Source organism: Sorghum bicolor, chromosome 8, assembly GCF_000003195.3.
Source record: "Sorghum bicolor cultivar BTx623 chromosome 8, Sorghum_bicolor_NCBIv3, whole genome shotgun sequence".
Taxonomy (NCBI): domain Eukaryota; kingdom Viridiplantae; phylum Streptophyta; class Magnoliopsida; order Poales; family Poaceae; genus Sorghum; species Sorghum bicolor.
The window spans coordinates 53,222,787-53,236,184 of NC_012877.2; the positions used below are offsets into that span (position 1 = coordinate 53,222,787).

The 13,398-nt window shown below is 44.6% G+C and overlaps 1 protein-coding gene and 1 long non-coding RNA gene across 2 annotated transcripts; both read right to left on the reverse strand.

The window, feature by feature from the left end:
- LOC8067253 (putative disease resistance protein RGA1) lies at positions 8,884-10,452 on the reverse strand. Its single transcript, XM_002443262.2, has one exon. It carries the CDS (start codon positions 10,444-10,446, stop codon positions 8,884-8,886), a length of 1,563 nt encoding a protein of 520 aa, XP_002443307.1. The 5' UTR covers positions 10,447-10,452.
- Positions 11,638-12,553, reverse strand: LOC110437686. The gene is made up of 3 exons (XR_002455603.1): positions 12,201-12,553; positions 11,931-12,118; positions 11,638-11,858 (listed from the first exon to the last, which is right to left on the reverse strand). It is a non-coding gene; the product is annotated as an uncharacterized LOC110437686 (long non-coding RNA).

The window sequence follows — 13,398 nt, forward strand, 5'->3', positions numbered from 1 at the left end:
CAAAGCATGTGAAACGGCGTTTGAAGACTGTCAAAAAATTGAGAAACTCTGGAGTAATTGGTATGGACTATGTCCATACATCAAACAATCTGGCAGATCAATTCACTAAGGGTCTGTCACGAAATGTGATAGAAGGCGCGTCGAGGGTGCTGGGTTTGAGACCCACGTAGAGCCAGCAACAGTAGTAACCTGTCCTATGTGATCGGAGATCCCGTGAATTAGGATGGTGAAACAGGCTGTTGATTGACTGAGGGAGAGACCTCTTAGACTATAACTCAGCTTGTTGGAGATGCACCGTCTCTCTAGTACTGTAAGACAGGTTGATTAAGTTCTTAATGTGATCTGAGCGGCTTAGTATAGCGGGGATGTTGTCCTACAGGACATCCTATAAGGAACACACCTATATGAGCTCGATTGCTAGTCACAATCTATGAGATGTGGGTAATCTCTAGATGCTCATGAAAAAGCCCCGAAGTGTGACTTATATGCTTCAAACAGAGGGAAGGCACTTGGCAGCCTAGTATCAGTTAAGAGGCTTTGCGAAACTCATCTCACACAAAACTGTCAATTCAAGGTTCTGTCCATTGTTCAGTTGTGGCTGAGTGTAGCTAGTCTTCTAGATGGATGTTCAACTTAACAGTCTCCATCGAAACACTGGTATATAAAAAGAATGTGGTATTTGAGAACTTCAAATTGTGTACCCTAGAGTTTGGTGGGGATTGTTGGATATTATGGGCCTAGCCCATTTATTTAATAATATCTATTAAACTCTATAGTCCTTATGTGTGCATTAATTTGTTTTGTACCGTATAGAATTTAACCAAGAGACAACTCTACTTAAATGCCTAATTATTAACCAATCAATTTGAGAGCTTGATGAGGAGTCACCATGGTGCAACACGCGCGCGCCGCTCGGCCCAAGCCCGTGCGCGTAGGCGTGGGCGTGGGCGTGGCGTGGCGAGGCAGGCAGGCAGGCGAGCGGGCGGGCGGGCGAGGCCTTTAATTTTGCATCTCATTCCTTTCATGGTCTTGATTGAGAGGAGTTTCTGATAACTCATGGTCTTGATTGAGAGGAGTTTCTGGAGTTTCTGGTAACTCCCGTAACTCCTGTCCATTTCCGTCTCCACCATTGCTTGATTGAGAGGAGTTACTGGAGTTTCTGTTTCTGGTAACTCCCGTAACTCCTGTCCGTTTTCGTGTCAACCATCGCAAAGAGTTGCGACCTTTCTGTTCCGCGCCTGGCCTTCCTCCATCTGGCTTCTGCTTGCCTATAAGAGAACCCGCACCCTCTCAGTTCTCCTTAGAAGGAAAAACCACATCTAGTTGCGCAAGTCTTTTCCGTTCCATCTCCGGCGAGCACTAGAGATGGAAGAGTAGGCCTCCGAAACGCGTCTCCGTCGTGCGCTTCATCTGCTCGGGTGAGGATGGGCGATTACGTTTTTGGGGAGTGTCATTGGCGACACGACTACTCGTTGGTGATTCTGCGGCGGCGACTACACGACAACCTTCTCTGCACTGCACCGAGCGGAACGACTACAACGACAAAGCACCACCATGGTCTTTCCCGGTGCGAGTGGTTCTACCGCAGGGTATAATCTCCTTCATCCTATTGTTAATTTGACTGTTAATATCATGATGTTCCTAGGTAGCACTTTGCTATTATCCAACATGTTTTGATTGCATGATCATGTGAATAATCGTTTACTGGTACCATATATTACTTGTACTCATCTTTGTTTCGATTATTGAGGATACACTGCTCACATCTGTGATGATTCACATAAATAAAATGATATTAGTTGTATGTTCTGTCTCTTTAATTTGCTTCTGCAAATTGATAGTCATCCTTTTAATATTTGTCATGAATTGTTTTTCTCAAATAATTCATGTCGTAATTATCCGTTTTATTGCGTCATTTTTATGGATTAAAATGAATGTGAAAATGCCTTATATTTCAACAATCTGCCTTATATTTTAACATATGTGTGGTGGCTTAGAGTCTGTCAATCATATTTTTTCCGCTCGTTTTGTTTGGAGTATCATAAAGGAGGTGTTCAGTTTGAATCATTTTCCTAGATCACTAAAAGAATTCTCGGAAACCTGGCTGCAGGCCAAGGGGCCCTTGCCTATCCGTTTAATCGTGTTCTTGTTTGCAGGCTTCACCTGGGCGATGTAGGCCACGAGGAACAAAGATGGCTATTGAAAAAAGACTACCTAAAGCTCATGCTGACATGATCTATGTCGTTTTATGCAGATAAGGGAGCACATTATGCAGACCAAGTGTAACATCATGGAGTGGATGAAGACCTTCAAGCCTAGTGTAGTTACAGCTTCGGACGTCTATGAGTTTTATAAAGCTGTAATAGTTCTAGTACTTTTTTTCTCTCGTTGAAGACAGGTATCTCCTGTACCGTAATGGTTACATTGCTTTCTTAAAGCAGAGGAAACTCCCTTTTTTTTTAAAAAAAAACATTCAGTTGTCCGCCTCATTTCAGTCATGTAGCAAAAGCCTAGCTATGACTCTACATTCATCAACCTTGATATGAACATATACGTGGATCAAACAGTCAAACCACACAAGGAAGTAAACAGGCGTGGGAATAGAGAAAGAATGTGGATCAAGTAAAGAAGGACCTTCTCTGTTCCTTTATCTAAAACAAAGTAAAGCATTGTCTTGCAGACTACGAAACTAGCACTCTAGCACTACATCAAAATAGATCGCTGCACAACTAGTCACCTCTATCCTTCAAATTAACGAGATCATGAACACTAAAGACTCATGTCCCTCCATACTTTTCCCTTTATTCTTTGATATATCCCTCAGACTTATGCCTCTATCCCGTTTTTTCCTTTATTCTCTGGTACAGCACATCCACCTCCTCTCTCTAAACCACGAATTCATCTGTTGAGAGGGAAAGCAACAACGTACCCCTAAACAATGGGTAAAATTATCAAGATAATACCATTAGAGAAGTACATCCTATCGGGAAACCTACACATTCATTCGCTAGTACAAAATTAAAAATTTGAGGACATTATTAACCAGCATGACAGTCAACAAATATGTATGTCTCCCTAAATATGTGACAATTTCAAGAGATGGTAGTTTTATTTAGGGTGTGTTTGGTTAGGCTAGCTTTCAAAAGTCTTTTTGCTACAAAAAGTCAAAAGTCAACCAAAGGGGTAGGATGACTAGCAGCTTCTTTTAAAAAAAGCAGCTTTCATCCAGTACAAAACTCACATCAGCTCACGACTTGCTTTCACTGGCTGCAGGGGCAAAGCTTTCATCAATACTCATCTGTCATTGATTATAGGGGGTGTACCCCTTCGTTATTTTTCCTTGTGCCGTAATTTTTTAGTCTTCTCAACTCGGTTCTCCATTGTGCACATATCTTGGCGGCAGCGGCAAAACCAGAGGCTGTGTAACACCTAGGAATTAAGTAAGTTTAGTGAGGAGTAAGTAAATGAGGATGGCATCACAGTTGGGGGGGTGGGGTACTTTGCTTTGCTTCAAAAGACACAATTCTAAGGCAGATGATCTCAATTGGCTGTGAACATAAGTGGGGCAAATATGTAAGATCGGTTATGGGGAATCAGTTGCAATGTTTGGACTTGGTTGTGCGGATGGTGTCAGTTGATCCTGCCCCTTATGGGTTTCACCAGAATTGGGTTAGGAGGCACCCTTTGACCATCCATTACCAAACCTTGACGTGGATGTGGAACGCCTGCGGTGCCCATCTCTATCTATCCCCAATGAAGTCCAAATTTCTTGGTCAGTTTGAGATGAATGTCGGACTGATGATGTCTTGGTAGCCCTTGAGGAGATCCCAGAATTAGTCCAGTAAGTGTTGCCTCTACATCCAGAATCATTCCAGCAAGTGTTGTCTCCACATCTATTATTGCTAGCTTTCTCCCTACTTTCCATTCATTTGTCTCAATCCCATTGTTTTTGTGCTTATGTTGCATCCTTGCAGGAGACATTCCTTAGAATGTGGGTGGTCCTCTTGTTGCTCGATCTATCACTGTTGAATAATTCTATCTGCCTCCAATGGTGTGAATGTTCAATTATGGATGATGTGGAGCCTTATGAGATCACAAGGGCTGTTGATTCTGATGATGACCGCCCTGTTGGAGAGCTGACGGAGAGTGATATTGAGGCGATCAGGCATATTTACTTATGTCTTCCATACCACATCTCCTCTTCAAGCCATCAAACTTCTACTGCACATCCATGTCTTCTTGGAGATCCGACCCATTCGGAGTGCTAGTGACATGAGCAGTCGAAGCACCATTGCGGCTTTCTGATGATGTTGAGCGCCTAGATGGATTGACTTCCTCGAGCAAACTATGGCAGTAGGTCCTTCAAGTATCAAGACCAAGATGATGACTCGCTACTACAAAAAGCCTTTTGCGAGGCATTTGGGAATGGGCCTCAGAGGTGGTCAGGCATTTCAACTACCTCACTTAATGCCTTGGATTAACTGAGGCAGTCGTTTTTTATTAACTAAGGCAGTTACAATCAACTGCCTCACAAAATTGATTTACAGAAGCGGTTGAAAAATAACCACCTCCTAAAATATATTAATAGAGGCAGGCCTTATAACTGGCCCGCATCCAAAAATACCTCCATTTTTTAAGGTGGGCACCCTAAGTTAACTGCCATGGAAAAAAGGCATCGGTCCAAATAGACCCAGACCGAGGCCCGATAGGCGCCTCCACTATAAATATGCAACTTAGGGTTTCGTTCGACAGTCCACTCACCTCACCCTCTCTCTCGCAGCTGCTATCGAAGCCCGATAGCATGCCCCTCCCTCTTGTGACTTCTTCCAAGCAACTCCGCCACCCTCTCCTCTTTCCTCTCCCTCTCCGAGAAACATTGCCATCCTCCCTTTCCTCCCTTTCTCAAACCCTTCCCTCTCTTCCCTGGCTCCTCTCCCGAGCTCCTCCCACAAAGAGGCAGCAACACTAGCAATAAGGGAGAGGCGGGCTAGCAGCACGGGCAAGGCAGCAGTGCTCCTCTAGTGTAGGAACGGTGGTGCGAGGAAGCGCCCTCCTCGGTGCAACCTTCTCTGATGATGGCGCCTAGTGGGATAGGCACCCTATGGTGACACGTGAGGAAGCACCACACCCGTTGCTCCTTACCCGTGGATTAGGTGGATTTGGTCTATAACACCACTCCAAAGCATGGATCTAGAGGCCATGTTCTAAGCTCATGCCCTGATGGTGGTAACACTCCAATGGTAGATCCCTACGTAGATCCAGTGAGGAGGAGGTTGTTCGCGGTGGATCCAATGAGGAGGAGGTACCTAGCGGCAGTTCTAACAAAGAGGAGGTACCTGGCAGTGGTTCCAGCACGGAGCAGCTATCGGTCATGGATCTAGTCACGATTAATAGTGACCTTATAATGGTGGTGGTTGCTTTTGCCCACCTCCAAAAACAAAAAACTCTCGCTTTTGAAAAAAATTCTATATTAGTGACTTCATGGTAACACTAGTAGATACATAGGCTTCATTCCCAGTTGGAACAACCTTTAGTCCTGGTTTTCCTAACTAGGATTACAGATCCAGGAGTAAAGGTCATGGCCTTTAGTAATGGGTTGCACAACTGGGACTAAAGCCCATCCTCAAGACAAAAAAATAAATTAAACCCAAAAACATCTCTTTGCGGTGTGTGAGGTTTGAACCCAGGACCTCTTGTCTCGCATGTAACTTTCTTACCAACTCAACTAAACACCACATGTGACAATTCTAGGTGCTCTCATTTTAATTTTATTCGTGAGGGACTTTTAGGATGTTTAGTCCTGGTTAGTGACACCAACCAAGACTAAAAGGTCACCCTTTAGTCCGCGTTGGTGTTATCAACCAGGTTAAAAGGGTCAAGGCACTTTAGTCTAGCTTGGTAACACCAACTGTGACTAATGTATACCCTTTAGTCCGGGTTGGTAACACCAACCAGGACTAAAGGACGTTAGTCCTAGGCCCAATTCTAACCAGGAGTAATACGTTGAACTGAAAGTTCTTTCTCTACTAGTGTAACAACGACAACTAAATCCTTTATTTATCATACCATTTTTCAACTTAATTACATGACATCTACAACTATACACATAGCCTTGCAATTTCATTGAATGGTTGGATCACCCTCATGCCTAATGGAGGTGGAAATAAACAAAGGACAATACTTTGCCAAGATGACTTAGGCTTGTGAGGTGGAACGATAGATGTAGCTTGAGCAAGAATAGCGATTGAGGGTGGATCAAATCTGTCTGAAGGGAAAGGAGGATGAGTTTGCAAGGAGGCGAGAGAACTAAGTCTGCTTGAAGCAGCCATCAAGTGTCAAGAGGAAGAGCTTCAAGCTGATGAGATAGCTCTCAAGAATAAGAGTGACAAGAAGAAGAATGTAGAGGAACCATTTTCATGGCATGGGAGAAAGGGGAAACAACCATGCTAAAACTAGTAGAAAAAATGTAATAGACCTAGAAAGTAATATTCCCTAAGGCATGTTAGGACTAGTGGTGGAGCTCTAAACATTAGAAGTAGAGTTCCACACATGCCATTGCAAGTCATGCTTTGTTTAAGTTCCCTAAGGCATGTTATGGTTAGTGGTGGGACTATTTAGGTTCATATACCTAGAGTTCCACATATGCCATGTATTGTTTCATGTACTGTCCATGTAGTGTTGGGTTAATCAAACGTGCGTGTTAATTCAAATGGTTGAAATACCAAGCAAGTTATGGTGTAAACAGGTAATGTTTGACCATCAAACTAACCTAGAACTGCTAAGGAATGAAAATGAACTAGGGTTTATGTTGATGACATTGCTTGAAAATGCTTCTAAGTGTTCTTATCAAGTGTAAGTACCTTTTCCATGTTACCATTTTAACCAAAGTAGAACTTTAATTTCTATATGATTTCTGGTGTTTGATCTTTAATCAAAGTGGTAGACTAGTGTGCGCTACAAACTTTATTTTTGGAGCAAACCCTAAATTAGCATCTAACCTTATGAAACAGTTGGCACAACTTGAATTTGTTTTTGTTTTCCCTTCCAAAGTTTTGTCCAAGTCCTTGTTTGCCAGTTTTTGTGATGCCATGTTTGGGTGCTTCCATTTCGAATTTTGTGTGGCAACCCCTTTTAAACCCTAAATAGAACTTGTAGCACTCCTAGAAAAACTAGCATGCAAAGAAACCCCAACTTTGTTTTGTCGACACCTTTTGATCTCCAATTTTGAAATCTAAAACAAAAAGCCTGTTGTTTTCATGGCTAACATCGGCGCCATTGTGCACGGCACCGACATCTATGGCGCTGCAGCCCAGTCCACGTAGGCACCACACTGGCTCCACTTCCACCGCCACGCCACATAGCTCGGCGTAGTGAGTCACGAGTCGAGCCCAGGGTAAAAACTAGAAATTAAAATGTATAGGGGTCTAAATGTGAATATTTTTCAAAAAAGTGCTAAAAAGTAAAAACATTCAGAATACCTAAGTAGGTCATCAGGAATTCCCTAGATTTATACCCAAAAAGTTGAGTATATCCACTACATCTTGGGCATCACACCAAAACATTACACTTCAATTTTATGGAAATTGATTTTAAGGCCCAATACTTGCTCAAAAACATAAGGTAATAACTTCATATTTTGGGCTTGCTCAAAATCATGTTGAGAATAGTGTCATCATCATATTGCAAGATTGATAAACCACCATCTACTAGATGTGGCACCACTCCACTTAGCTGCCCAACATCTTTGGCTCTACTGATTAGTATTGTTAACATATATGCTACAATATTGAATAAAAGAAGAGATAGTGGGTCGCCTTGACGAAGTCCTTTCTTCATCTGGAAGAAATTCCTAACCTTTTCATTCATTTTAATTCTTACACTAGCACCTATGATAAAGGACTCATCCTATTTTATCCATTTAGGTGAAAATCCTTTCATAAGTAGTGTTTGTACCAAAAAAAGGCCATCTCACCTTGTCATAAGCTTTCTCAAAATCTATTCTGAGAATCACCCCATTAAATTTCTTCCGGTGAAGTTCATGTGTATTGTCTCATACAAGATGACAACTCCGTCAAGGATACTGAGTCCTCACATGAAAGCTGATTAAGTTGGACTTATTACATGATCAACACCAAAGTTGAAGCCGTCAGTAGCCACCTTAGTAAAGATTTTGGAACTCATATATTGACCAGACAAATGGATCACTATTGTTGAACTCGGGTTGCTTCTAGAATACTAACCGCCTTAGTAAAGATTTTAAAACTCACATTGAACAGACAATGGGTCTATATTGTTGAATTTGGTCGTCACCTTTGATGACCCTTCCAAAGCTTTTGATAAAACTCAGCTGCAAAACTATCTGACCTAGTGTTTTATTATGTTCCATGTCAAAAACTGCATCTCGAACTTCTTTTTTCGAGAATGGGGAGGTTAGAAATTAATTTTCTTCCAAGGTGACTTGTGGTATGTCATCAATTCTATAGCTATCTAGGGCACACAAGGAATCCTCTGGTGGCCCAAACAGTTCTTTGTATAAAGTCAAATTAAGCAATGAGTGGGGATATTTGTAGTTTTATCTTATTGGCAGCTTCTCAGAATTGTCAATGATCTACGCTAGTGTTGTCATAAGTTTGCGTAGCAGGAGGACAAAAGATAGACGACGAAGTTACTACATCCGTCTCATAGGCGATTAGTCAGAGGCTACCACTAAAAAAACATCCAAGAGAGAGATAGAGCCATAGAGGGTCGAACCTTGGGTTTGTTCCATGGTTGGTATGTGTACAAGCTTATCCATTAACTATTCTAGTTATTATGGTCGTGTTCTTTCTTAGACTGGATACAACATTGAGACCGACCAATATGATCACCAAAAACAAAAGTCCACTAAATTGACATATTTGAAGCATTTGATAATACAAGCTTTGAACAAGGATTTTCTGATCCTACAGTGCAAGTGCAAGAGCAACGAGCAATATAGTAGTGATTTAAGAACGGCAGAACCGACTGGCACAACAACACTTTGGCAAATCGGAGGTCATCTGCCCAACAAGCCAGCATGCTATCATGAGGAGCAGCACCTTGCACATCCTTTAACATAACCAACTGCTGCGTCGGCCGAGGAGGAAAGGAGGGGTCCTTTGAAAGTGTCACCTTCCACATGTCCACATGATCTGGCAGCAAGTTGTCAGCCAAGTCTGATATGTAGTTCATGCCATCACTGAGGGGACACATCTCTTCAATAATGTTGCTCCTCAGCACCTCGCACCAGTGCCTGGCATCCGGGTGGTCCCTGAGCACCCCTCCAACGATCTTGGCACCGAAGAATGACCCATTCAGCTTCCTTGCTATTGCTTTCCCTGCAGAGATCAGCCTCGGGTTCTCCTCGACGTCTCTGCCGGCAAATGCATGGGCCTTGAAGAAGAACCAGTACTCAGGGCATTGCAATACCTTTAGCATGATTGGCTCCACTGTCCCAACAATGTTTGCGACACGTGGATTGTTTGTCGTGATGATCATCTTGATCATCCCAACATTGCTACTTCTTGGGCTCCTGAAGAACTCTTCCAGTATCTGTTTCTTGTGCATCTCCACGTCCTCAAATATCACCAAGCACCTCTTTTGCTCACCACGAAAAGTAGTATTACTCTGGACCAACTCCAGTGGGTCATTTGAAGAAGTTCCTTCGTTATTTTTAACACCATAAGTGGATGAGAGACAGTACAGCATGATCACTGGGAAGTGGCTACGCACTCTGGTATCGTCACAAGCATACTGCACCAGGGTTGTCTTCCCGACTCCACTGCCACCAACAATAGGTAGCACACCTAGTTGATCATCTTCGTGCAGCAGAAAGTTGATGATCTTCTCCTTCTCAACATGTCGACCAAACATCTGCCCATCCCGGAAAATGTTAGTCGGTAGAGGGCGGCGGATCGGCTTGCAGTCTTGCAAGAGCAGGATGAACTCCCTGAGATCTTGACACATGCCCTGCAATCTCTGGAGCACCCTCTCAATCTCATCAACGCCACCGATACTGTCATGGCTCCAGGAAGATGCATGAGTCACGGTGCAGCCAGCTGCTGCAACCCTCACACGCTTTGCTGGATTAAACAAGGACAAGGTGGAAACTTGGGGATTTACCTTATCATCATCATCATCATCATCTCTTTCGACTTCCTGCTTGCCACCTCCATACCCGACAGATTCTAGCAAATAACAGCCCTGGTACTCGACGTCGATGAGCTCTGAGAGCCACTGGAGGGTGCCGTGGTTGGAGATCTGTCGCCCTTTTGCTTCCTCTACCACGCTGTGGATTCTGATGACCAGATATCTCATCCTTTGCAACCTGTCTTCAGTGCTCTCCTGGTTACTAAAACGCCCGATGAGAATAGAAATAGCTCTACTGACCAGATCACTGATGATAGCGGAGATGATGGTATCTGCCATTGTAGAATTCTGCGGCAGGAGAAGCGATCTACAAGTTTTTCAGCTGGAAATATATGTGCATATGTCATGTGTGGTCAGCCTCGTTGGACCCAGCCCTCTAGTCATTCTTGGTGGAACTCTGAAGTCAACACAAGCAAGTCAACATAAGATGTATTTGTTGAAAACTGACCGGTCTTTATTTCGCCCTCGGAAGGAAAGCGACTACTTTTTTTTTAAGCAACGAAAGTGAGCTGAAACAACCGAGGTGTCATGAAAGAATGGTTGCAGAAGTTTAGTTGATATATTGAGATAATTGATACCACTCACACTAGTGCTTTGTTGTATTTGGTTCAGAAAATGCTTCTGCTATCAAAAAGCAGTACATATATCTTAGTATGAGAGAAAACACAAGGAAAAAACTCCATTAATCAACTAACTCTGATATCAGTTTTAATTTTGGGCTGTTCACATAACCAGAAAAAGTAGCAGCGCTCATCACACACTACTGCAGACAGGATCTTTGTCGAGGGCCTCAGGCCTTCGGCAAAGGCTATAAGACCCTCGGCAAAGGCTTTGCCGAGGGCTGCCCTCGGCAAAGAGCCCTCGGGAAATTTCCCGTTGGCAAAGGGATCTTTGCCGAGGGCTGTTTGTCGGGCACTCGGCAAAGATTTTGCCGAGGGCTGACGCTGGCCTTCGGGGAAAAAAAGATGCCGTTAGGCCACGGGCTGCAACTGACGGCGTCTTTGCCGAGTGCCCAACGTTGGGCCCTCGGCAAAGAATTTTGTAAATTTTTATTTGGGTAATTTCTTTGCCGAGGGTCCCCATGCTGGCCCTCGACAAAGAATTTTTAAATATTTATTTAGGTAATTTCTTTGCCGAGGGCTACCATGCAGGCCCTCGGCAAAGTCTTTTTTTTTATTTTTTCTGGAGAATTCTTTGTCGAGGGCCTTGACCATAGCCCTCGGCAAAGACCTGTTTTCTATTTTTTTCTGAGAAATTCTTTGCCGAGGGTTGTGGCCAAGGCCCTCGGCAAAGACTTGATTATTGTTTGTTTTTGGAATTTCTTTGCCGAGGGCTATGGTCAAGGCCCTCGGCAAAGACCAGAGAAATTTTATTTTTTTTTGTTTGTTTATTTTCATCCAGACAAAAGACAGATACATATATATATACCATCACACAGAGTCCACAACAAACACATACATCTCATAAACATCACATATATATATCACGAACATAATGTATGTACATCCAGTAGTCCACAAGTTCACCAAATCGAACCAAAGTTCCAAACAACCGACATATACGCACCGTAGGGCTGCGAGAACACACCATCCTCCCCAACCGTCCTACCTCTGCGTCGAGGGTGGTGTGTCGAAGGCTCCAGGATCCGGTGACATACGAGGCGGGTTATTGGATCCCGCTGTCGACTGAGGCTGCACAAACAGTTAGATGTTTATGTGAGATTGCACTACAGTTACAAAGAAGAAGTTAACTTTGACACTTACAGTAGAACTAAACGGCGGCGGCAGCTGAGGCGCTAGAGCTGACATCGTGACGTCCACACCTGTATGCTGCCAGCCAGAACCCTCATCATCTCAGCCATCCTCTTGTCTTGGGCCTCTTGCGCGAGACGCTCAGCCTCCAGCCGAGCAGTGAGGGCCGTGATCTACTCCGTCTTCTGGGCGTGGTCGGCCTGCAAATGTAATTCAGTTGCGAGAATATTAATTTACTATGAGTGAACCTAGAATTACCTGGAGCAAAGCTAACATGCTCACTGTCGGAGTCGGCCGTGCGCGGATGGGCTGTCTGGAGCTCGTGCTCTGTGCTCTGAGCGCTGGCTGAGAGTGGGGGTGGTGTTGAGGTCGATGGTGGCGTTTGCGATCCAGGCCCGGCCGTGCTTCCTACCGCCACCGAGCCACATGACGGCCTCAGCATCTAGTGGCTCGGTGCGGATGTCGTACTCTGGCCCGTACCGCCGACGTGTACTCCTGGACCTTATCGTACACGTTGGGGGTCGGAGTACGCCTCGCGAGGGGCAGCTGCGTCCCAGGTCCGTTGGCCTGCAGTCTGGTGAGACGCAGCCCAAGCCGTGAACATGGACACCTCTTCATCCGGGTGCGCAGCCTCCCACGAGAAAAGGGACAGAGGGTGAGCAATCAAGCATACATTAAACGCGAAACTAAATAGAAGACAAATCACTTACATATGATTTTTTGAAACTGGGGACGCTCTTGCTGCCTTGGTGGTGAGTGGCAGCTGGTCTTTGCAGACGCAGTGCCCGCTGAGACTCGTGCCTGTCTAGGTAGTCCTGCGTGAACCAGCTACCCACGATCGCGGCCCAGGCATCAGCATGCGCCCGACACCACCAGGGAATCACCTACAAGACAATGAGTGTTTGACAAATATGAAGATATAATTGAATATATTAAATTCAAAAAAGAGACAATCTGAATGTTATTCATCTACCTCCAGGTACTGCTCCTGGGTCATCGTCATCGTCCGCGCCTGAGCCTTCGTGATAGTCATACTACGCGCCGACGCGTAGAAGTCTATCACTGCCTGGACGCGCGCCTCGTGGTGCATGTCGGTGACATACTTCCTACAGGAGGCGTGCGCCACAGACTCAGCCAGGGCCATGTCTTCGTCCTCCACCCTGAAGTACCTCTACACAAAAGATAATACATCCAATCATTATTTGCAAAAAAAAATATATTTTAATGTAATGGATTAATTATTGTTGTGCGAAAGGAACTTACCCAAAACTCGGCCAGTATCCGCTCCTGGGGGTTGCGGTACGTGTCGTCCACCGCTAAAGCGTACCTGTCCTAGGTGGTGGCCGGCTCGCGGGCCCCCAATGCCAACTCCACGAGGCCACGGAAGTACTTCCGGCACAGGGTACCCAGGATGGTCGGGGGAGCGCGCACGGGAGTACCCGACACCAAATCCCAAGACCTGCACCAGTTAGAAAAAATT

What these genes read in the sequence shown, in the direction of transcription:
- LOC8067253 (XM_002443262.2), bottom strand. Translation starts at nt 10,446, where the DNA reads ATGGCAGATACCATCATCTCCGCTATCATCAGTGATCTGGTCAGTAGA.